Source organism: Carassius auratus, chromosome 12, assembly GCF_003368295.1.
Source record: "Carassius auratus strain Wakin chromosome 12, ASM336829v1, whole genome shotgun sequence".
NCBI lineage: Eukaryota > Metazoa > Chordata > Actinopteri > Cypriniformes > Cyprinidae > Carassius > Carassius auratus.
The window spans coordinates 15,666,361-15,693,420 of NC_039254.1; the positions used below are offsets into that span (position 1 = coordinate 15,666,361).

A 27,060-nucleotide genomic window follows, 5' to 3' on the forward strand; every position below is an offset into this window, starting at 1 on the left:
TTTGTATTGGCTCATTATCTCAAGCAAGGAACACACAAATGAGTCTGTCAGCAGCAGCTCCAGCTGGACTCAGTGTTTTGGTTGTTGTCCAGCGGTGACCTGTAGCTGTGGGTGATGCCAGGTGTAGAGCTGACATCCAGCAACAGGGTTTATGCACCTCCTGCCTGCTTTACAGCTGATCCCAGCCCTTCAGACAGCCGGCAGCCCTAAATCACATGTGACATCTGCAGACTGGCAAACACAGCAGTGAATTAAAGCAGCTCAGCCTCTGAGAAAAAGCTGCCATGGTGTCATGCTGCTTACGGTTAGCGCTACGGTTTCATGGCTGTCCAATTACATTGGGTTTGAAATCAGGCAGGGCTGAACAATCAATCAATTAAATAACTGAGATTACAGCTGCCACGATTAAGAAATCATTAAAAGTGATGATTAAAACCCTCCAATTGGTCTTGTTGCATAAAAAAATGGGTTTCTTTACACAAGCTGAGCACTGTAAAAAATCTAAGACAATTGCATTGAGCACATGAATAAATTGGTAACGGCAATGACAACCGGTTAATAAAATAAGCATTTTAAAGCATATGTTTTCTTTGTGCACATTAAATACATATACCACAATGATGTCAGTTCAGTAAAAAAGCTGCAACCTGGGCATCAAATACTATTTCAGTTTTTAAATTTCGAAATTTTATGTTTAATTCAAAGTGTTGCCTGACGTTTCTTTGTAACTCTAAAGCTGAGTGAAAATTGTTTAAAAAAATATATATTTCCCAATTTTGTAGGATTTTATATAAATCTTGTCTCAGTGTGTATGCCGTATCAATGTGTATACTCGGAAAATAAATGTTATTAATTATTTCCGTCATAATCATGTAGCCCTACAATCTGGAATTCTACAGTAAAATAGTTTTTTTATTAAAATACACAATTAAAAAAAAAGATTTTGTAATCCAGTATTAGTCCTTTCTTAAGCTGCATTTGTTGTATTGGAGATATTTTGCACACACCAAAAAAGCTATGCATTCTGAACCACTGAACCAAGTGAAGCAAAAACGCTGTGCTTTAGTGACTGACACCTACACTCACTTCCATTACTTACAATGCCAAAGCAGAAAATTGTACTTATGAATCATAATCATGCCAGGTTTCCTATGTTGAGTTCAGGCTAGCATGTGAGGCACAAATTCAGTTAGCACACACAGTAAACATAATCACAAAGAGGACAATTTGCTTTTAAGCTTTCACTGCTCCACATCAGCATAACAAAAATTATTATGATAATACCCACATGGGCTCAAAAGCATATTTAGAAATGTTTCAAAATTCAGCATTAAATACTGTTATGTCCAGATACAGGACGTTGCTTTGTATTTTATTTATTTTATTAATTTAATGAGACAATACATAATTTATTGAAAATTCAGTGCATTCATTAATTATTTAAATTAATATATATTTGAATAAAGTTATGAAAGGTAAACAAGTCAATAAATTATACTATATACGGGTCAAAGATGAAAAAAAGCATAGAAAGCCTATTAAATGCAAGTGCATGATATAAGATACTACATTCTGAAAGATCCTCAAATAAAGCCTTTAAAATTTAAAGCTGTGTTAAGCTTTTATTGTTTTGATGCTTGAAAACCCTCAAATTGCTTGAATACAGACAAGGAAATAAATTGTGCTTTGTTTTAGAACTGTAGACAAGTTTTGTCTCACTCCTGTAATGTTGTTTATTACTCACAGGAGCAATGATATCCTGTATCTGAAACTACAGCAAGACGGCTTCACTTCCTCCTAAACTGTGGGAGCTGAAGTACAGCCAGTAATGCAAATCCCGACGGGTCCATTTGCACATTATCTGATCCGCTCACTGATGCTTGTACTGCACTAGTAAACAAAACGTTGTAATTTAGCAGTCTACCCCTGTTTTAGCATGACATTTCAGAGGAAGCCACTTATTTTTCATCCATGTCAAACACTCTCAATCACTTACTTTCTATCCTTTCTCTGGGATGATGTGTGGTCACATTGATAAACTTTTTGCTAACCTTATATATGCAGCTCATGAACATAAATTGGATGCAATGCAAATTTACTATAGTTTATTTTTTACTATAGTTGATTAAATAACTATGTCTAAAATATAATTATATAAAAATGTAATGCCATTACTCAGGAACAGTCAGAAATAGTTTATTATAATAGTTTTAAAAATGCTAAGTTTGTTTTTTCTTCATATTTCAGCATTTACAGTCGGGGGCGGGGGAGAGAGAGTTTAAAATGTATAAAAGGGATTTGAAAAGTAACACATATAAATTATGAAACCATGGTAAAAAGCTTTCAAGACTGATTTAATGTGACCTTCATGAAACAAACTAACAAAAATATATAAATAACATAAAAAAAATAAAAATAAAAAATCAATCACTGCAACAAAATGCCTAAAGCTGAAGAAACATTCATAATTTATGTTTAACTATTAAAAGCAAGAATAAAGAAGATCCCACAGTGTCTGAAAGTTGCCTCAGCATCACTGAGATCATAAGTAAATGTCAGATTTATGGAATCTATTTTACAAATACACCATTGAAAGTCTAATATTATGATTGCTGTGATTATAGTCATTTTAACTATTTATAATAAAATCATAGCCATCTGTCATTTAAGAGTACATTCCTTAAACATGGCCTACAGTATATTATGGTTTAAAATTAATATTCATGCAATAAATATTACAAAAGCTCAGGATATTGAGATGCAAATCACTGGTTTTATCATGAACATTTGCCCTTTCCCCGTCTCTTAAGAAATAAAACGGTTGTGACTGCTGTTCTGGGTGGCCAGGGATCTGGAAAAGTCAAACCAAACACTTCATCTAAACATTTCCTTGCTCTACAGCAAAATATTCTACAGCAAAATATGTTTTGCAACAGAGCTTCTCGCTCTGTTTATGACTTTTTAAAATAAGCAAAAAATAAATAAATAATAATAATAAATTACATTTACAAAATATAACCTAATAATGTTTAGTGTTCCTGTAGCTCAACTGGTAAGGTTGGGGGTTCGATTCCCCGGGAACACATGATATGTAAAAATTGATAGATTGATATTTTCTGTTTCTGTTCACAATTTCACATAGCACCATTAGGTTATAATAACATTAAAAAAAATCCAGGTTCTGATTTCCAAAGATTTGTTATAAAATGTTATTTATTTTTCCCAAAATACAATAAATCCACTGAATCAATATGAAAGTTATTTTTCATATTGAAACTTACGAAAATACACAACATAGTAAGTTGATCCACATTTGACAGCCTCTGAACCCTAGATCATAATCAGTGCTTATATACAGACACTGGACTATCAGTCATCGCTTCCAAAATGAATTCAACGGGTCATCTTGTTGATGCTATAAATTAATTAACAGCAATAAAATAAAATGTCATCATGAACAAGAACATTAACAATATCACATTAGACCACATAATTTCTAAAATGATATTTCCTTTACATTCAACTTCCAAATTCATTTAGTTGAATAGTGCTATGTGCTGTATTAACAAATACATAAATGGCATTAATAAAAATACTAACACTGACAAGCTACGCAATATCGCGTTCATAATCTAATATGATTCATCTAATGAAGGTGATAAAGCAAAGCTTTTCACTGATCTATGGCTCTGTGAATCAAATGTCGCTCCATCTAAAGCCTGTGATGGAGATTTACCGGTACTATTAATCACAGAATCGGTTTTACTGTCAAGATGTGGATGACAATCACATGCGATTTATGGTGTAATCTTTGTTTGTTGATCACAAAGTACAAATTAGAGGAGTAAAAACTAAAGAGTACAGTTACTGTCTAGAGTGTGTGGAATGGTGCGCTGTGATTGGTTGAGCGGATATATCGCATTCAGCAAAGAAAGGAAGAATGGCTCTTGTCGCGGTTTGGAAAAAAGGGAGAAAACATGACCTAATAACTCTGCAAATATCACATTTTGCATAAAAATTTAAAATGGACTTTTCTGATACCAACAAGTAACAATACTGATTTTGGCATAAACTAATTTCATCACTTTTATCGCGTTTTGGAACCAAACTCTTCATATGTAAAATATTCTAAATCTGATTTATGAGCTGTATTTGAAGCCATAATAATATAACAACATAACATCTTAAAGTTTTTATTATGCTATGAACTATTCATAATAAGAGTATATTCTTATTTAGAGTATCTACTGTAGTTCTGTTCATGGCTTTTTAAAATAATTTGTGAAAATGTAATCTGCATTTAAACTCATATCACTCTGACTCTGTATTATTTTATCTTTGTTGAAACACAAAAGAGCCAAATGTCTTAAAAAAGATTTATGTTACACATTCATAATGCCTATTTTTGATAATCTAGTGAATTTAATACTTTGCAAATGTTTGACTGTTTTCTCTTTTCTTTTTCATTTTGGAACTTGCACACCAATAGATAAGAATTCATAACAAATGAAGGAGTCTGGCATCAGTGCAAAAACAGCTTCAAAATCTGCAAAAACAACATGTATGATATGTATAATCTGATTGATGAGCTGCATTTGAAGCTATTACAACAAAACGTGTTCATTATTCATTTAGTCAGTTTATTTTTATGTTTTGCACTTTGAATGCTAAAATACAATAAAAATAATATCATAAGGTCACATTATTCATTTATCTAACTTTAAAATTCAGATGATAGCCTTGCTGTTGCTAAATTAAATTAAGTTCAAATTATATTAAAGGCTTGTGACCATTGTGACATTTGAATGAATAATACAACTATAATTAGCTGCATTCAAAAGGTTAATATAAATGTGGCCGCAAAATGTCTTTCTTCCAGTGCTTTAACATTTCAGTCTCACAGTTGGACGAGGTCATACTTCATCTGAATAAATTCTTGCATAACAGTTTATGCCACATACTGTAGTTCATGAATGAGTAGAGGTCAGTGACTGTCTTAGTCTGGTTTCAAGGTTTCAAAGTTTCACAGAAACCCATTTCACAGCTGAAATAAACTGGCATCATCTGTCTACAAGCACAATGAGCACCTAATCCACAAAAAAAATAAAAATAAATTATTGATAGTGGATCCTTCTGAATACTAAAACAAGCAATATTCTTTCGGTTCAAGTCCGCCTGCCCTCGCTGAGCCCTCTAAGGCTTTACCCATAGCAGAGCTTCAGGCTAGATTTACCCTTCATTTCATTGCAAAACGTTCATGCCTTTGGATTTAACCTTCGCATTAGTGGTGCCTGCTGTTGACAAAGTCTTTTTAATTGACACTTGATCCTCGAGTGGGAGGTCTCACACATTGGCCCGACCAATTATGAGTCAACGCGAGCATGAAATGCTGAGGTTGGATCTAGAACCGCGATCTAAAGTCCAGTCTGCAATATCCAACTCCCACACAGCAACTCGCACCAAATGCCAAACACCACCCACTTCGGTTTGAAATATAAAAAAATTCTGTCACGTACTTTTAAACACTTAATAAAAGCATGACTTCATCAAACCAGATCTATATAACAGTCTTCACCCAGCGTCTCTCAAAACTAATTCCTCTGTTTTGGAAGTGTATTAATTGTTTCGCTGCAGCACCCCAGGTTCTGTTTCCTGCTCATCATCAACATGTTATAGGCTGAATTATTGAATAATTCAATAGTATGAGAGTAGTGTACACAGATCACTGGGCCTCGTTCGTGAAAATTTGAGCCAGATTGAATTTAAAGTCAGTTAGTATAATTATTCACTAAAATCCTTTTTTCGCATTCCATGGAGAAAACTGTAGACCCTTGCCACGTCATGCACCAATTTGCATAAGAACTGTACAAATCAATTAAAGACAAAGAAATAAATCAGCCACTTTATGCATTTTCACAGTCAAAACCCATTACCTGGAATTGGATCCGTCATATCTACAGTCAGATTTCCAGATGACTAACATGTTTTCGCACAGTAGTTCACACATATTGCGCTCCACATGACTGAAACTTCAGACAATCTTACACAATATCCCATACTGGGTTTGTGGGGCACGGTATATTAATGCGGATGTAAATAAACTTCCCCGGGTGAGCATTCGTGGAGTTGCTATGCAACCACCGGCACTGGCATGCAGGGACAGTTTGTGGCTGTTTGGCAGAAGACTGGAGAAACTGTTACTTGCTGATTTCTAGAGCAGATATCCGCTGCATCTGCGTCTTTCTAAAAGTAAATGTGACAAGTCATGCTCTCAGTGTTCAGATCTCACATGGCTAATTATAGCTCTGTTTCATCATCGCTTCTGCTTTCTTTAGAGGGCATAAAGGGGGGGCTTTTCCTGTTTGGATCAAACTAACTTGCGTGCTGGAAATGAAGTGGGTCTCTAGCCAATGCCTCACCCTACGTAAGCAGGAAAGGAAGTCTTGCGCAAAATTATGTCAGTATTTTACGTCACTGATGGTGATCCTAAAACATGTTTTATAACCCAGCATTGGCTCGACTTGACAGATCATCAGTGAATTCTAATAAAGCTTTAGTGTGTGACGCATGAAACTGCAAATGATGGCCATCAGATGAGCCTGCAACCAAACACTCTCCTTCTTCTGAAAAAATGTGGTGGTGATTTTGTTATCAGTTTACTAAAAGTGTTATTGATTTGCTCATTTTCGCCACTTTGATTGGCTGGGAAAGTCTGCAACAATATGAGATCTGTGTCAAAGCCACTACTGGAAGTGGATCTAACACAAATAAAAATCAGTTCATCAAGTCAGGGTTTCAAAGTCACTTTGGAACAAAACTTCAAGAAAAGATAATCCCATTATTTTCTGCTTGGCCTTAAATTAAATAACCATACAGTATGTATTAAGCATCTTAGGTGGTTACATTTTTTACCTGGCACAATAAATAAAACAAAGATTATTGAGTAGACTGTGGATTGTTTTACAAGAAAGTACTACCTCAATCTTTCTAATTTCTTAATGTTATGTTTAATTCAATGTGTTACTTGCCACTTCGTTGTTATTTATGAAATTTACGAGCATTTTCTGAGTGAAAAATTATTTAAAAGCCATTTTCTTCCAGTGTACAATAAATAAATTATAAATATATTTTTTCTGTCTGGATGCATATCGAAATCCATATCAACACCAGGAAAAAAGCAAGAGTTTAAAGCTTTGCTATATCCGTATGTCACCAACACCCATAATTTTTCTGTCAAATTGGAGGTCATTATTATTAATAAAATAAACAAAAACTAAACTTGAAAATGTGACATATATTTTCCTGTCTGGATGAATTTCAATATCCAAGTCAAAAAGGTAATTTTAGAAGCAATAGGAGAAATGCAAGACTTCAGGGAAAAGCTTTGATAAATCTGTGTGTCACCAAAACCCATAGTGTTGCTGTCAAACTTTGAGGTTTGTGGTTATTAATCTGATCTGCTTGCACAAAGGTCACATGTTCAACTCCAGCAGAGGAGACCCACAGGCTGGAGATTTACTGAGATCATAACCTTTCCCTATCACAACTCACTTAACCCCAGCAATCTGCTCGATGGGTTTTTCCATTTCCAATTGTGTTTTGTCAAAAAGGGTCAGCTAAAAGAGTTGGCTTTTAAAGATTAAGCATGCTCACATACAGACATATGTCATCATCACATTATGATATATGTATGTACAGTATATATACACACCAAGTAAGGAAACATCAGGAAGACATTAACAAATTCTTAACAAAGAGGAAGTACAACTAGCTCACTGACTATCAATACTGGAGTATTGAGAAGATAGTTTTGTCATCTCTACTTCTCTTCTTTACACAAATGACTGTATCTTGAAGAAATCCTCTTAAATTTGCAGATAACATGACGCTTATTGGCCTAATATGCAACAATGGATCCATTTATAGGAAGGAAGTAAAACACCTAGTGTCTTGGTGCAGTTTGAACTTACAACTGAATGTTCTAAAGACAGTAGATATTTGGCTTATAACAATAACTACGTTTTTTATTTTATGTATTAATTTCAAACTTCTACAGTGATGAAATGGAAACTACAAAAAATAGATTTTTTTAATAAAAATATATAAGATCCACCATGGCACAGGATCCAAGCAAGATCATGAAGATCATCAGCTGCAGTCTGCCCCCCCTCCAGGACCTTTATGAGTCAACATCCAGGACAGGGGCAGTCAGAAAGCCCTCACGCTCAGATCACCACATTTTTCAGCTGGTGCCTTCTGGGAAGCGCCGCAGAACCACGCAAACAAACTTCCAGAAACAAAAACAGCTTTTTTCCACAAGCCGTGGCCTCCATTAAAACTCCCTATTGCTTCACCACTAAAACAGAACCCTGCAATACAGAGATAACAGATTTGACACACATGCAGTACTGTATAGAGTATCACAAATTGATATCACCAACATCAAGCCCCCAAACTATTGAGTAAACTGATTATACAAAAACAACTCCTTCTGTCTGACAATACAGCTAAATTCTGCTCCAATATCTTATAAGTGAAGCTGAGCACAAGGAATCTGTATAAGCATTTTTCATTAACAGCTGGCAGATTAATAAGTTCCTAACATTTAATTCCTTCACTTGCCTGCCAGAAAACCTGTTGCTTTAAGCACTTAATTGCTTCAAATTGAGACAGCTGTGCACCAAAGTAGTCTGTCTGAAGTTACTTCAGCTTAATAATAAACATTAAGAGATGGAAGACACTAAGACAGTGTGAACTGAATAATCCATTGTATTTTATAGCCATTCAGCACTAGTTTTTCAGATATTCGTGCTAACTGTATAGGTCAGCTAAAGGTTAACTGCTTTTCTGTCGTTCATGTTTATAAACAGGTTTCACAAACACTCTCCCCACCTGTTATTGGACGGAGAGCTCCAACCACACTCACGCTATTGGTTAATAAGTCACTGTTGCCAGGCTGGTCAGGATGTTCAAACAAACAAAGCAGTTTTCAAAGTACTAAAGATACAGAGTTACACTTTTTGGGGAAGAGCATACTTATAACTGAGCATATTAAATGGAAAGATAATTAGATGAAAATGTACTCATTCTCAGGCCATCCAAGATTTAGATGAGTTTGTATTTTCATCAAATCAGATTTGGAGAAATTCAGCATTACATCACTTGCTCAACAAGTGGATCCTCTGCAGTGAATGGGTGCCATCAGAATAAGAGTCCAGCTGTTGAAACATCACAATAATCCACAAGTAATCTACATGATTCCAGTCTATCAGTTACGTCCTGTGAAGCTAAAGGCTGTGCATTTGTAAGAAACTAATTTATCAAGGCATTTTAAATTAAGACCATTACTTCTAGCCAAAACACAAGCCTATAATCCAGGAACTGGTTTTCCTAGTAAACTACGTATATTTCTCTCCTGATTCAAGATTACTTTTTCACTGGAGTAAGCAATATTATGTACAGAGGACTCATATTTTAGCTGTAAGCAATGGTTTGAAATGAAATGCATTGTAATGATGAATTAGTTTTTTACAAATACACAGCTTTTTGCATCACAAGACATTAATTGATGGATTGGAGTGGATTACTTGGGGATTACTATGTTTTTATCATTTGTTTGGACTCTCAATCTAATGGCACCCATTCATTGCATTGATCCATTGGTGAGCAAGTGATGTAACGCAAAATTTCTCCAAATCTGTTCTGATTCATCTACATTTTGGATGGTCTGAAGACAAATTCATTTTCAGCAAATTTTCATTTTTGGGTGAACTATTTCTACATTTAAAATGACACATTCACTCCCTTTCAGTTCATCTAAGTTCATTTAAGGGAATACACATTATTGCCAAAAATCCTTACTAAATACTTTCATGAAGAGGACCACAGTTAGTCTTAGGGGGTTTGGAATCAAATGAGAGGGCGGACACAAGGGCAAGGCAATAAATTAGAGAAAATTAGCATCTCTGTCACCAGAGGCAACTACCAAGACATATTCTACAGCTACAACAATACAACAGGAGGAGGTGAGCCTCCTATTGAGTGTGCATAACTGGAAGCAGACTGAAAGGTCTGAAGGTAAAGAGCATGCCTCCTGTGGTGACTGGCAGGGGTTAGTTTGGAGAGACAAAAATGTTTCATGGGTGCAGTGCTGTGAAAAAAAACACCAGAGTGAGTGGCTCTTCTTATCAGAATGGTACATCTGCCTCACTTGAAAGCCAATTCATAGCTGTTCACAGGATATTTCCACTCAAGCAACGAAGAAGCTTTAAAATCCATGAAAACTTTCCATTCAACAAAACGTTCTTTATTGTAGAAAAAAAAGTTTGTTCGATTTTTTAAATATTATTTAACCACATAAAAATATCTTAAATAACCAAAATGGTTCTTCAATGGAATTGCTGTACAAACCCCCTGTTGGAAACTTTCTTTTTAAGAGTGGACATGCAGACATTCAGGAGAAACCATCTCAGGAGACATCTTTAAGACTAGAAACCAACTTTTTAACAGTATACATGTTTGAATTGCAACTGGAGACCAATTCAATTTTTTCACAAGGTCCACAATCAACTTCAGACTATTTTTCAGACAGGCTATATAAGTGAACTTTTAAATGCTTTCAGAGACCGTTGGAGCACCAAGGGGGGGCGTGCATTCAGAAAAACCCTGTGGCGTCTAAAACCAAATACATGGACAGCTGATGGCTTAAATAAGATGTGAATACATCTAAAAGGACTTTCATTTATGGTCAACAAAACAGGAGATTGTATGTCACAAACAGCATTAGAAAGAACTTGTATAGCACTGCAGCAGAACCAGCAGCAAACCACAAGGAAATATAACATGATAAAAGAAGAAGGTGATCTATGTTATGTCTGTTAAAAGATCCAAGGTGACCATAAAACTCACCATTCAAACCAGCCGCCTGGAGATGAAAAGCTAATTTGGAAGTGCATTAAATAAGGCTACGGTTATTACTCGTCAAGTTCAGTTCTAAGCCAGTGTTCAAACCCTATTTTAGAAGACTAAATGTGGTTCTGTTTTCATGTTGCTTGGTTGTAAACTAGAGTGACAACAGAAATGTGCTGGGGTATCCACTGCTGCTCTCTACAGAAAAAAAAAAAGTGATTTGTGAGTTACATGGAGCATTTCCTTTCATAACAGTCATTAATTTAACAAATTGTATAAAAAAAGACCTGTGAGAAGTATTACTAATTGTATGGCCTTAAAATTTAATTTACACAATGATGGGGACATTAACATCCAAGTGGTAATTAATCTACACAGAGAAGAAGCAAAGCACAACATTTATGGCGAGAGAAAAAATAAAAGTTAATTCAAATGCTCTTTACCCCATTAAAAAATGTTCACAGAAAGGTTATTTAAGGAACCAAAAGTTTTTCAATGGCATTTCTGCAAAAAACAATTATAAATAGAAAAAAAAATACCACTTTTTATGTAGGGTGAACTGACGTAAACTGGGCCTTTAACTGAATTCATCCAATTTACTGGTAAATATTTAATCTAAATAATGTTAAATGGGAACAAACATAAAAAAAGATTTTATATATATATATATATATATATATATATATATATATATATATATATATATATATATATATATATATATATATTTTAATAATCCAGTTTCATGTCTTATACAAATTATTTATGGCCATGAAATTTTCAGTTTCTAAAGTTAAGCAACACACCAGGTTTTGCCAAAGAATACTTATTATCCGAGGTTAAAATCAATGTAATGCAAAGCCTTTTGAGGTTTAATGGCATGTCTGTATATCATCTGTTACAGTTGTAAAACACAGTAGAGTAAACGGCAAGAATAATTTGAAAAGGCCTACCTTCCATTACATAGACCAGGGAGCCCACATCGCCTTCTTTGATGATACAACTTTCTTTATCATACTCCACAGGGTACATGCAGTCCACAATCTCCTGAATTTGAGACAGCTCCAGGTTCTTCATGAAGTCATTGTCAAGAATGGCTTCTTTGATTAGTTCTTTAGACCTATGGATGACAAGGGTAAATGATTTTTTTTCTCCTTTTCTACTGTGGTTTGATTACTATTTATGACACAGAAGCAGGAGGTATGTTAAGCTGCTGTCACTCTAAGACCTAATAAACTCACACACATCCTATTTAATCCAAACTTTTTTTTTTCTTTTTTTTTTTGTATTTGACCTTTCTTGCATTCAGACGCATTGCCTTATTGTGCTTTTAATATCAACACACTTTTAATATAACACTCTTTACTTACTCATTTGTCCATTGCTCTAACATGTTAATAGCTTCCTGCCAACTGAAAAATACATGGATATACTATATACAGACAAAAATAAGACACTTTTGGTCATGATCTCTAAGATGCACTTAAAAAGCAGATTGTGGACTTCTTCAAGATCAATCACAATACAAAATCATCAGATAGCCCACCCTGTTCATAAAACCAGAAAAAAAGTTATTTTTGAAACCCATGAGCAAAACCACTAGGTTCCTCAGAAAGAATTGAAATCTCACTAATCTCTCTTTTTTTTTTTCTTGAAATCCCAGACACCTCCATTCAACACCACAGTGTGTGAGATTACCACTGAAATAATCGGAGAGAATCCCCAATACCTGCGTTTGTGAATGCAATCAATACCTCACCACACCAATGGATGAATTCCTTCGTATGGAGCATCTGGGCTCAACGTGATGAATCATTTTCATTGACAACATCACATTTTATTGGACAATGCTTGTCAGATGGCCTTGCTAGTGCCACTGCATTCCAAGTTCCCTTCCACAGATCTATTTTTAATCATGCAATTTGATTATTCAATCACTGGACAAGCAGATCTGCAGATTTGAAAATATTTAACCTTTTTTACGTTTGATTAGAAATGGCAGCGTGGCAGAGATGATGACAAGAATGGACCATCTGTGCAGTGCATGAGTGCTGAAGCCTGAGGAGGACATGGGGTGGACAGATCACTGCTCAGATACACTGCGTTACTACCACACACATACTCCTGCTGGGTACTAATGTCCAATGGGCGGATGATAAGACCTCAAGATCTGTGGATCTGTCTGGACTAATGACATTAATGACATGGATTCGTCATGCATGTGGGCAGGGGTGTAGCACCCGTGGGGGATGTGGGTGTTTTAACACCCACACTTTTCCCGGTGAGAGGGTTCAACACCCCCACGTTTTCTGCAGTTTTTCCGCAGTTTTGCACAAACGCCTTACTACAATCGCTCCTCCGTTTCTCTTTGCCGCTCTGTGTCTGCGCTCGCGGCTGCTGCCTCCTCTCCCCTCCCTCTCATGACACCGGCTTTGAATGTGATCGGCTGATGATTGGCTGCTCTGCCTTAAGTCCCGCCTCTCTTGGAGTGTTATCGAGACTTGTCTCTGCAGAGCAAAAGTGGCCGTTTATCACCATCTGGGTGTTTTCAAACTGCTGGGTGTTTCTGAATCATGCCATCTAAATGATCCCCCTTACCCAACCCCACCCCTAAACCTAACGTCACTATTACATCAACCAATCAGGTATCATGGTGTAAAAACACCTTGATCTGGTAACTCCCATTACTTTCCTGCAGAGACCTATGCTTGCTGTTATCGGTCAGCTCGTGCTGAGGAGGCGGGAACTTATGGTTATAGTTATTTCCATCTCCCTTTTCCAGGTACTTTGAATGAGTGTTTATGCTTTCGCGTTTTTTTAAATAAGCTTGATATGTGTTTGGGAAGATGTTCTGTTATCGTTTTGTTGACATGCCGAGTGTTTTCGGTATTATATTTCGTTTTTTAGACTACTGCTAATTGCTATTATTGGGATATTGTTCAGCGGGTAGCTAAATTCGGTTATGTAACGTTATGTGGCATGCAAGGTATAACATAACTGTGATGATGAAGGCAGGGAATTGACGAGGAGGGGGGACAAACTGCCAGTGTTAAGCAGTGTATTCATGGGTTCATTGCCAGTGCAACTTATTTTGATATTTTGAGCATTGTTTGTTGATTAATACTTTTGTGGATACCTGTTGTGTTTGATTGTAACGTTACCTGTTGAGGAGAAAAAAGTGAGAAATGATGACATTGTTTGCATACCTGTTGAAGAACTATGAAAGAGAAGTGTATATTATTTTAATGTTTAAAAACAGTAAATTATTACATTATTTATACCACCACCAGAGAAAAAGCTTTGTGTGGGCGTTTTTTTCTCCCCTTTTCTGATTTATTTTTTTTTAAATGTAAGATTATTATTTTTTCCCCAGCCTAACGCTGCAAGTCGGAAATCCGACACGGTGCCGGAGAACTTTAAGCCCTGCATTTTGTACCCCTCTGTCACTGTATTCATCGTTTTTATTGTTTATAAACAAATCACATCCCCCGCACTTTTGAAAAGCTTGCTACGCCCCTGCATGTGGGGACCAGGGCTACAAACAATGGCGCTTTGTATAAGAAACTGACCTCTCACTAAATATAACTCAATGATTCTTGAGATATGAGACAAAACAAGTACCATGATCCTGCCCACCAATACTCGGGATGTTAATTTATATCAAATTATATTAAATTTACATTATATTATATGCATAACTATAGTTTTTTTTTTTTTTTTTATAACTTTTGTCACAACTTCAACATCAACTCAAAATGTAATGTAAAACAACTGTTTGAGAATTTTAGACAATTATCCAAATTTTAACTAGCTGACATCACCACTAAAACAACTACTAACGTGTACATTACGTTCAGATTAAAGTGTAAACAACGTATCGGCGTACTTATGTTGCATACGCTGTTTACATATGACACTGAAGAGACGAATTGTAGAATAAAGTCATTATAAGTTTTTTTGCACTCAGAAAGTATTCTCAAACCAAAATATTGTAATCTGCACCTGCCTACTTTATGAACTCCATAAATTGGATCACTTTATGGACCAAGCCTAAACAATAATCTCAAGATGCTTAATAAGCATAAAGCCCGCTGATACTGTATCATATAGTGTAACAGTGTCCTCAAGTAAGAGTGCAATTCCTTCTTGCTTGCCTAATTTTAGATTCTCAGTTCCCTTATTTACCAAAAAAAAAAAAAAACCTATAAAGCCCGCCGACAGTTTCCAGAAGACATTAACAGTGCTGACCTAAATCAAAATGATGCTTTAGAAATTAAAAGGGAGGGAACATTAAACATGATCAACATCAAACCTGGTTTTCTCATGTTCTCAACTGAACTGCCATGCACCAAACGTTCTCTTTAAGCTCATAAATGCAGGTGGTGGACAGATTTCAAAGTCTTCAGAGACGGACAACAGTATTGCTCTGAAGGGGTTACCCTAACAAAAAGTGCAGAAAATGCCATCTCGCATCAGAAGGAGCCTCAATTTAATCAGAGTCTTTGATATTTGAGGCATCATTATGGTGTCCTGGCAGGCCACTCGGTGGAATGCCGAAGTGATTTTGAAGCCAGATGGAGCATGGCTTTGTTGAGCCACGCTGAATAACTTCAGATAGGCTGGCAGATAGTGTAGATTGGCACTCTTGCAATATGTGTTGCCATCTCCTACCTAGCAGTCCTTTCCTCTCAGCATGCTTTTACAGCTCTTCTTAACCCACTCTCTACTCTTTTGTTTAACAAAGATTCATGACTGCCCAGACACAGAGAACAACACTGAACCATTTCCATAAAAGGAGAAAATATGCTCTTTTGGTGGGAAGCAAGATGGACAGATCCTGCAAAACTTAATCTGGGCTACAGAATGGGAGAGAAAAATGGCTACATTTACATGCAAAATTTTTGGTTCAGTCGGACTAAAATTCATTCTGATTGATGAATCTGATTGTAGCATTTACATGAATGCTAAATAAAGTGATCGGGTTGATGTGAGCATTTATATGTCCAAGCGAAATTCTAATCGGAATTGATTTTTTTTTTGGCAAGCGCACACTGCACAAATATAGAGTTTCTCAGTGTTTGCACATAATAACCACTCTCCTACATGGTTTCTTTATTTGTTTTTAATTTCACAAAACCAGAAAACAAACGCTGTAGTCCGACCGAGCCGTTCGTTGTAGTTCTTGAAAAGGGATTTTTTTTAAACAAAATATCTCCCTTTAGAGTGGACTTTGAGATTTGTTTGAAGTTTGAAAATCTTTTTTTTTTTTTTTATGCCCAAACATACACACTACACTTACTACAATTCAAAAAGTGAAAAAGCATAATAGGACCCCTTTAAATTATTTTCTTAATATTTATCTAACATGTTAAAAATGTTTTTCAGTGAGGAATACGCTAAACTTTAATTATCCTCACAGGGCGTCATGGCTTGATGCACTTTGAAATTATTATGGATCAATTATTTCATGTAATTTAATAATAAAAGTAACCTAATAATAATAATAGGCCTAATAATAAGAATAATGTAACAGGTCGACATTAATTGGAAACGCTAAATCCTATTTACTCTTTCCCCGCCAGCATTTTTGAAAGAAGTTACCAGCCATCGCCCACAATTTTGATGATTTTCACTAAAATTTGATGCTCTATAGTATGTTTTGTTTTATATTATATATATATATATATATATATATATATATATATATATATATATATATATATATATATATATATATATATAATTTTGAGCAAAAAGGTGAGAAAATCACATTTTCATCAGAAACTACATCTGGATGCCGTATTTTCCAGACTATAAGTTGCACTTTTTTTCATAGTTTGGTTGGACCTGCGACTTATAGTCAGGTGCGACTTATTTATCAAAATTAATTTGACATGAACCAAGAGAAATGAACTAAGAGAAAACATAACCGTCTACAGCCACCAGAGGGCGCTCTATGCTGCTCAGTTCTCCTGTAGCCTACCCCTGAGCAGCATAGAGTGCCCTCTCGCGGCTGTAGACGGTAATGTTTTCTGTTGGTTCTTGGTTTTAAATAAATGCGACTTATAGTCCAGTGCGACTTATATGTTTTTTTCCTCATCATGACTTATTTTTGGACTTATGCGACTTATACTCCGGTGTGACTTATAGTCCGAAAAATACGGTAATATTCATGATGATTATCAAAGAATAAATCCAGTAAATCGCTTCCATCAACACCTCCAAAGCTTGCACAGCCATATATCACTTCTTGAATCATCAATTTAGTCCGTAATATTATGCAGTTTTAATTTATATGCCGTCTATTGCTGATGATCGCATTATTTATCATTTGCATCTGTTTACATAAGAGATTGGTAGTTTTTCTGTCCTGTTCAAGTGTGTTTTTTGTTTGGGAGGTTTTGTACTCATTCAGAAGATGTGTAATAGCGCCCTGAAGTGTATAACAGTGAAAACACGGAAAGCCACAAAAACTTGTCAATGGCGGGGAAGCGTGGTCTTCTAAATGATGAGAGGCATCGTCAATGGCGGGAAAAGAGTTAATATTGCCTTTTTTTTCTGCTTTTGTGCCCAGCGTGCCCGTCCAATATTCCACTGTGTGGAAATAGTTGTATGAATTGTCTGCACTTTATCTATTGTAAAAAAAATGGTTTGAATTTACCATGTTTTCCTGCCAGTTGGCATTGAGAGTGACTGACACTTGATGGTCAATTTTTTTTTCTAAAAAGACAGGTGTAAAAATAAATAAATACATAAAATAAAAGAAAACACTTTTCTATGTGGGTTCATAAATTGTATTAATTTGTTAGTGTCCTATATTTGTCAGTTGGCATTAGAAGTAACATTACTTATAACATGGGAAGTTTAATACCACAGAAGAAAATAAAAATAAAAAATGCCTTTTTCGAAGCTTTTCGAACACAATGTGGCTGAGTTTGCATGCTATTTAGATAGCTGAAGCATATAGGAGTTCATTACTTTCACTCAGTTTATTTAGTTTTTTAGCACCCCCTCTAAACTGTTAAGCCCCTCCTTATCACACCCAACAAAAAAATTCTGGGGCAACCACAGCAAACACTATAGCAATGTCAGGTGTTCCAGTATTTGTTTTTAAAGGTCAGTGTTGTGCATCAGTGCATTTAAGGATAAAATAAGTGTAATTGTAGACTTTATATAACGTTTGTGCTTTAAAGTATTCTGTGTGGTGGATTGTTGTTGCAATAGATGTAAAATTGCTTTGGAACAACAGCTAAATGGCATTAGGATGATTCTTAGGGCCCAACGATGGAGGGGGCCCGGGGAAACACGATTTCTCCCAAAGGGTAACGCGGAACAAGATGTGTCACTTCATGTCTGTTACCGCAGAAAAGAATGTCCTGTTCCTATTATTATGTGAGAGTGGAGAGAAGTGGTTGTAGCTAACATAAATCAAGACTGCGTGTACATGATTAACTTCAGATTGTTCTTTTTAGCAGCATGAAAAATGGTTCTGAATAAATTGCATAAAGAAAGCAAGCTTTTTTCTATAATTATCGGAGCTGTCCATTCAGTTCCCTGACTGAGTTCTGCACTTTTGCAAAAACTCTCATTATAATAATTTGACTACACTGCACAATGAATTTTATATTTATATCGTACCTATGCTTAGCTGAACATAATGAAAGCATTTGCGAGACTGAAGACCTCAATCAGTAACCAAGCACTGAACAAAACTAAAGTATTTTAGGCAGATTTCCTCTGCGCCAGTGACTATTCTAAACAGCTTTGATTGGTCATATCTCAAACACTGTGAAAAATATGCTGTAAAAAGAAACATTTTATGCAATAGAAGCTGTGCAAGGAAGTGTGAAAATGCTACTATGCAAGTAACATCCAATTTTCAGTTTTAACCACAGATGGCGATAGAGAGGCTAAAGTTGCTCAGTTCAGAAGACTTCTCTGTGACGTCATTTCCTGTTTTATGATTTAAATTCTGCCTGTGTTTCCTCCACATTACTTTAATTTGGATTGAATTAAATTATTCATCTTAATATTAAGTTTTATTTGTCTAATCAATAATATTAACAGGTTATTGTGGCATTTTTTGTTTTGTTTTTATTTAAACTTTTTTTCCCAATGAACTTTGATTCAAAACAGAAGAGTTGTATGTGTCACATCATTGCATATAAAAACTGTACTTATTACTTGATCAGAAAGTCATGGCAGCTTCTGGTTTTTACATGACTTTAACTCATCAAAATATGTTGAGCAATTCCAGCTTTCCAGATCCAGATTAAACAGGATTTTTTGAAGTCAGTTTAATATAATTTGTTAAAAATGGCTTATACAACCAAGTTGATTATACTTAAAACATTAAGGCAGCAAGTTAAAATGGGTTACTTTTTTACTTTGATATGAGCATTGTGTCATTGAGCTAGAAGAGATAGATAAATATGTCAACATTTAGGAGTAAACTAGCACATACATGCTTTAAAACTAATAGATGTAGATTAAAAGCTAAACTACAGTATAATCTTCAATTGTGAATGGGGTCATTCATGGGGTCTTCGAAACAAGTAACAGCTGGGGATTACAAGGTTTCATATTCAATATACATCCAGCTTTCCATTAATTAAATAATACATGTCAAATAAAGAAATAAATCTGTATGGGCATGAATCATTAAATGGTTTCATGCATAGTTATTGTTCAAGTGAAATTAGTCTTGCATGTACCATCCGCATCTATGAACGCCGGCACAAAAGAATGTTATGTCTTCACAAAGACGGAAGGCATCTGGCTCTCGACCAAAATACACTCATCCAACAAGAGTAAATATTCACAAGACATAAACACAAGGAAAACTGAAATGCTCACAAACTGTGAAAGAAAAGACACTGAGAGAGAGATGAGTTGTAGAAGAAAAATGATGGAGTTGCTGGTGGATGAGGGAGGCTTTTGGATAATACCTCTCTAGAGATCCAGCTGAGGAGAAGATGAAAAAAAAATAAGGGCGCTAAGAATATACTCCCCTTTCCAGTTGTGTGCATTTCATTAGATATCATTATGCAGTTTCATTGAAGTCATTGTACATAGTTTTAAAGGGCTTAAAAGCAGTTTTTAATGCTTAACATTTTATGAACACCTTGATATATGAGACTGAAAAAGGACTTTAAAGGACTATTAGCCAATATAATAGCCAATAAATGTCGATCATATACTGCCTTATATATACAATTTTTATACAGTGGGATTGGTATTGTTTTGTCAGAAGAACTACTGCTGGTATGACCAAAACCTGCTGTTCTCAGAATGATTTGAGATCATTTGAAACAATACCATCTGACCGTCTGTACAGAGAGTTCACGTGGTCAGTGTCACAAATTTGTTTTTTGTTTTTTTTTATAAAATAAAATAAAAGTAATTCAAATTTGATTCAATCTTCATTTTACAGTTATTTCCTTTACATTTTCTTTTTCTAATTCCTAAACCCACCTGTTGATTCACAGATTTTTAATGTGGTCCAAGACCTTGCCATCCATTGTATATTCTTATTTATGAATTAAGTATTTACAATTTACACATCATGCTATTCTATGTACATACTGTAGGTATGCAATGTAATGTATGTAACTTTGCAACTGCTAAAATAAAATAATTACAAGTATTTGTATTTTCTTTATTTCATTAAATGTAACAAAAAATAAAATAGTATGGTTCTACTTTTAAAAAAATGCTACCAAAACATTTTTAAAGACTATTAGTCAATATTATATTGGTTAACCATATACTGCCTTATATACTAATTACTTTTACAGTGGTGTCTGTATTTTTCTAATGCATTGCATTTTTTCATAATAAATTACATCATCAGCATAACATTTTGAGTGCAGTTAGAAAATTCCACATTGCATCATGAATCTGTATGTCCTTAATTAATTATATTCTGCCATTTTGCACATTATGCTATTCTAAATTAAATTACTTACTATATACCTTGTCTACTGCATTACAGCGGTCATTTGTGCTGTCATTTTACCATAATTTACCTATAGGCTATGCAATGCTGCATTACTACTCACACCTCTGGTTAGACTTGCTCTTCACAAGCACATTGAAGTTGAAAGTAATATAGTAAAATATTTATGATGCCGAAAAATTAAATAGTTTACATTAACATATTCTCGTGACAATCACTGTGCATGAACTGTAATCTGCATATCAATACGCACTTTTTCACCCTTTCAAAGTGGAGAAATAGAATCAACAGGTGGAAGCACCAGACTTGGCTATCTGCCTATTTCACAATATATCACATCAGTGCAGTAATGAAGGCTTGGACGGAGACAGGTTTGATGGATGGTTATGATTATACTAGTGCCACAGAACTCAAAGTGTCCTTCCAAGGTGACCAAGATCACTTGCATAAAATCAGCACAGCACAATGGCAATGTTTCATGTGTCATTACAAGGATGCATATGCATAATTGCATCAATGCCATACTACACATAATCAGCAATTAGTTCCAGTGAATTTGACGGACAGCTTCATAACAACACTGATCAGATTTAAGTGGCACCTACTGTGGGCTCTTTGGGTAGAAAGGCAGGGTGACGTGATTGAGGTCTTGAATATCAAAGGCTGTAGGTTCGGCTGAGATCGCCTGCCTCTTGGTCCTCTGGTGCTCTTGGAGGACACTCTGCTTGTGGACTTGTTGAGTTGCCGGTCTTATAACGGATCGGTATTTGTCTAACTCATTCTGAAGCTTCTGGATGAGTTCGTCTTTCTGGTCAAGCTCCAACTCCAGTTCATCAATCAGCGCGTCTCTCTGTCTCAGTTCTTCGATCTTCTCCTGTAACGCGTACTGGAGATCGCGTAAAGTGCCCATTTCTCCCCACAGTCCACGATCCGGAGTCGTTTCCAACTTGGCGAACGGTCAGTTTTCGGTCATGAAATTAAAACAAACCGCTTTGGGTCTTGTTTTCCTTGGTACTGTCGCCAAAAAAAGGTCGCGCACCGATCTACCGGCGTGATTTCGGATCTCTTATACCGGAGGAATGAGCGGGGAAACACCTACGGCGCTGACAAACGTCACATTCGGAAGACGAAGAAGTTTCACAGGGCATTCATTTCTTGTCCAAATACGTCAGTCGCAGCTGTCGAGCGCGAGTGGAACGCGTTGAGCGCGCAGTGAACGCGCCGTGAGAGCAGCACGCTCGTGGCTCCCCGATGAACCAATGAGGAAAGACTCAAGCGCGCACCTGTAACAGCCGCTCAGCCTTCCGGTGCGCTACCTTCCACGAGCACATGAGCGCATTCAAGAAAAAAACTAAATTAATTGAATCCAAAGGAAACTTTCCCTATTAACATACAAATCATCTTCAAAAAATGTTCACATCAGCCATGTATCAATAAATATGCACAGAAAAAAAAATAGGCCTACATCAAAGAAAAATATTCCACGTTTTCATTTTGTTGTTTTCTCACTAACTAGTTTTATGACCTATACTCGCAACTGAGCTTGCTTTTTAACCTTTTAAGACGTACAAATATTTCTCATCATTTAACTTTAATTAAAGTAAATTCTTTCAGTTCTGCTCTAATTGTATGAGTTTAAGCTTGTTAGATATTATTAAATTCGTTCAATGCTGAGAATGAATCGTTGCTTTTTAGGAAGCAAAATGTACAGTTATCAAAAACACAAAATATTGTATATTATCAGGAAATGATCATTTTGAGGTGAACTATTCCTTTAAAGACAACACTAATGAAGCTCAAGGAGTATATTTTTACACAACCAACTGCAGTTATGCTTCTATACTTAGCACAGAACAAGCTTTATGACCAGATGATGCTCTGGAGTTCTAACACATGTTTCTTCTTCATAGCCCCTAACATCATCTGAATCCTTCCCATTAACACACGACCACCTGGTGCTCCATTTCACCGCATTAACTGCCCAAACTGTGAGTGCAAAAAATGTTACTCTCGTATGCCCTCTGTAGACTTCTTGTGCTGTAACACACCAATAAGCACGTTAGACTGAAACCTATGGAATCCTGAACAATATCATTTCAAAACAGGGCTTTATATAAATATATACAAGCTACTTTATTTAAACTAATAGCCCATATTTAAGAACGAACCTATTTGATTTCAGCTAGTCACGCAACATTTCTCTCTCTCTCTCTCTTTAAGTAAAAGTATTAAATTAAATACAACTAAAAAACACTATATATACATATAAAAATATATAAAAATGACAAGAACACAGAATCAAATTATTAAAACTTTTAAATGAAACGGAAAAATGAAATAAAAAAAGAAAATGTGATTCAAAACAAAAATTTTAATATTAATAAAAAGTATAATACTATTTCAATGATACTAAATGCTTAAAATGCCAGAAGGAAATGTAATGGCAAGAACACACAATACAAATAAATAAATAAATACATTTATTTTATTAAATTTGAAAACAGGATTAAAGCGCCCTCTAGGGGAAAACACACACCCATACAGAGATCACCAAAAATGTAACTAACATGACCAACTACAAATAGCATTGATTATAATATCATAATAATCTGATAATATCAAGCTGTACCAATCATGTTTGCAAACTGTTATATGTTGTATGTCTTGTACAGCATATTTTTACTGCTCTGTATAATTTGCTCTATATCTACAACTTGATTTATGTACCATATTTTTCAGTGTTTTGTCTGGCAGGAAGAATCTTAAGACTGACTAAAAGATGTTAATAAAGGTGTTATAAATGTCCTGATTTTTGAAACCCACAATGTAGCACACAAACCTCACAGGGGACATTATTCAATATCTAGTCCATGCCTTCCTTTTAACTGATTTCCATGAGAGCTGGCCCAAAATGAACGTGAATCCCATTTATCAGTCCTAACAGAAAAGAACAATTAAGCACGACTGATGAGGCTCTGTCTTTCTTGCAAACCATTTACAAGAACTGGAGCCCAGACGCAGATCAAAGTGTCCGAATGTGGACGTGAGAGATGTGATGCTAATGTGGAAGGCCTGAGTCTGGATCTGCAGTACAAGCCGCCGTTACCCTGCAGCCTTTTATCAGCACGGGAAAGATAACACACTTTCCATTCTCAAGTGCTTTTCAAGCAGCTTGTTTATTATATAAGGAGTTCTACATGAGAACACACAGGATAAGAGATGAGGGCGGGCAGTATTTGTCAAAGAGATCGCTTTTTATCAGTCACAAGAACCTGACTATTGAATGTGCAGTGAATAAAATAATTACATAATTAACAAATGTTAAATGTTATAAGGTTTAAAATGGCAAGGGGTTTGGTTCAGATTCATATATATCAGATCATTTGGAGCTCAAGCCGATGTTGAAAAAGTTTCTGCTGTTGAATATTTTTGTGGAAACTGTGATTCACTTAAATGTTTGGATTACGTAAGAGAAAGAAAAGAAAAGAAAAATACATTTTATCCAGCAAAAATACATTCACTTTATCAAAACAGTGAAGACATTTATGTTATGAATAATATATATACAGTATATATATATATATATATATATATATATATATATATATATATATATAGGCCTATATATATATATATATATAGGCCTATATATATATATATAGGCCTATATATATATATATTTTTTTTTTTTTGTTTGTTTTTCTTTTTTTTTCTTTTTTTTTTTCAAAAGCTGTTTAATTCAATCAGAGGCTATATATGGGGCTGCTCCCCACACATGACACAGATAAATACTCACTTAATTACTATTTGTCACTTAATTGTTGAATACATTATTAAAAATCATAAAAATGTTTTTTTTTTTTTTTAAATAAGTAGGGCGTTACAATGGCATGATTAACTAAAAATCTTTTCTATCCACACTTCATGATAGGTCTTAGTATAGAGCCCACTGCCATATCATTGCATTAGATTCCTCAGTTTAAATATCAACCATTTGTGGGATGATGATATTTTGCTGACATCTAGTGGCTACTAACAGGAAGTTATTTCAATTTTGAGATGTTTTAAGGACAACCAACTGGCAAAACTGCTTATTGTAATCCAAAACTTCATTTTTCAATTTATTACATTCAAAAGCGAAATGAAAATGTACTGTAGCGTTGATCTCAAGCATATTCAGAAAGCTACAGCTCCTGCTGACCCTAGCAGAGGTTAATAAAGATACTCATTTACAGGAATGGGGTTTACTTATTCCTGCTAGATGCGGGACATTCCACATTTTTCCAGGAAAGTTGAAAGTTACCATATATGAATCCTAAATATAGTAGTGAATATCTGTGGCATTAAATATTTAACAGCCAGCATTAAATATTCAACAAGGTTCAGGCTATTGGACACTGAGCAAGAGTGTGATAGAGAGCTTTTATGTCTGAGAGCATTAGACCAGATGTGGACTTCTACTGTATTTGAATGCATTATAATAGGCATTATGGCCCAACATTTATATATGTTTTTATATATGTTAATGTAAACTAATTATGATGCATGCATGTAGTTTGATTCAATACTACCCATTTTACATGAAGTGTATCTCATTCTATTAAAATTTAGATGCAAAACTGGTGAAAGTAAAAACAGAAGCATTTCAAATGCATTTATTACACTAGTTGACCTCCTTTTTTGAAACCATGTGATGCACGCCTTTAATGAGTAAAGTTCTGCACACCTTTGTGGGGCGGGGGTATTGTGTAAAAACATCACAAAGTTTAAATAAAAAGTGTTAAAGAAATAATAAATTTAACTTTTTTTTTTTTTTTTTTTTTTTTTTGTAGTTCAGATTTAGGCCAGTATAGTATAGTATAGTATAGTATAGTATAGTATAAACCTGTTAGGCTTAACTGTGTTCATATTGTGAACATTTGAGGGGGAAAAGTTTAAGTGTAAGTGGAATAGTATAGTGTAGTATAGTATAGTGTAGTATAGAAGTGTTATACAATTTGATAATACAATCTTGTATGTACCTTCATAGCATATTATTGTACATATTTAATTTTGCATAGTACAGTACAGTACAGTACAGTACAGTATAGTATAGTATAGTGTTCAACAATGTTATGATACAATGTTATGATTTGCATATATGTCTATATTTAGTTTAGCATAGAACAGTATATTAGTATAATTTGGCATATAGTATAGTATAGTATAGTATAGTATTGTATAGTATAGTATAGTATAGTATAGTTAAATACATTTAATTGTTGAATAATATTATTAAAACTATGTACTTACAGAGTTAATGGTTAGTTTGGGGTTAGTCACTTGTAATTATGCATAATTTGATGTTATTACTATAGCAAGTACATATAACGTGGTAACTACAGCACCTTTATATAAAGTGTTCCATGTACTCCTGTATAGTGCAGTATAGTCACACCGCCGGGTAACAGAGACTCGAGTCGGACAGAGACCATCCACAGCCTGGTTTTGACACCTATGCAAAGAATGCGCGTCTGTAGATAGTAAATGTAGGGCTCTTACCTGTCCGACTTGGGGTGTTTGAGCAAATCTTCGCTCTTTAAGTCCTGGAAGGACCTGAAGGTCTGCGGTTCCGCGGAGATGCCCTGCGCGCGCCTGGTTCTTCTGGGTCCAATAGCGCTCGGCAGCACTGACTGACATTTGTGCAGCTTTCTCTTCAGTTCATTCACCTCCTGCTCTTTCGCCAACAGCAGCCTCTCCATTTCCTTTATCCGCTCCTCTTTTATCAGCAGCATCTTGGCAAATTCTTCGTCTAATTCGCTCATGTTTGAAGTTTGAAGTGTTCTAACAACTCTATAGTCAAGATGTTGTTCAGCACAGAGCAACTGCGCTCCGTGAGCTCCCTTCCTGCAGACTAGGACGATTGTTTCATTCAGAAACCAATTAGATGTCCCTCTCCCTCCTTCCCCAGAGAGACCTGGTCACTCCGCTTCTGTCTTCCACGCTCTCGAGCCTCAGAATGAATAAACTATCATATATCATGTGCTTTAGTGTGTACGCAGCGCTCAATACAGTAATGTATGAAAGCTAGACAATGTTTTCTTTAAAAACAGTAAAATGTATGTATGTATTTATTTACTTATACATTTTTTTAAAGAAAACAATTGATTGTGTTTATTATTAGTTTGATATTGTGTATTTAAAAATAAATACGT

The 27,060-nt window shown here is 35.2% G+C and overlaps 1 protein-coding gene across 2 annotated transcripts in view; it reads right to left on the reverse strand.

The window, feature by feature from the left end:
* The window catches only part of LOC113111947 (cGMP-dependent protein kinase 1), a 167,055-nt gene extending 140,252 nt beyond the window's left edge, over window positions 1-26,803 (reverse strand). The window contains exons 1-2 of one of the 2 annotated variants that reach the window (XM_026277220.1): window positions 26,408-26,803; window positions 11,862-12,028 (exon numbers count right to left, since the gene is read on the reverse strand). In XM_026277220.1, coding sequence (XP_026133005.1) covers window positions 11,862-12,028; window positions 26,408-26,670 — 430 coding nt within the window. In that variant the 5' untranslated portion in view covers window positions 26,671-26,803. Of the gene's footprint in view, window positions 1-11,861; window positions 12,029-21,471; window positions 22,131-26,407 lie in introns of those variants that run through there. The other variant, XM_026277219.1, reaches the window with a different exon arrangement.
* Window positions 26,804-27,060: the final 257 nt, after the last annotated feature.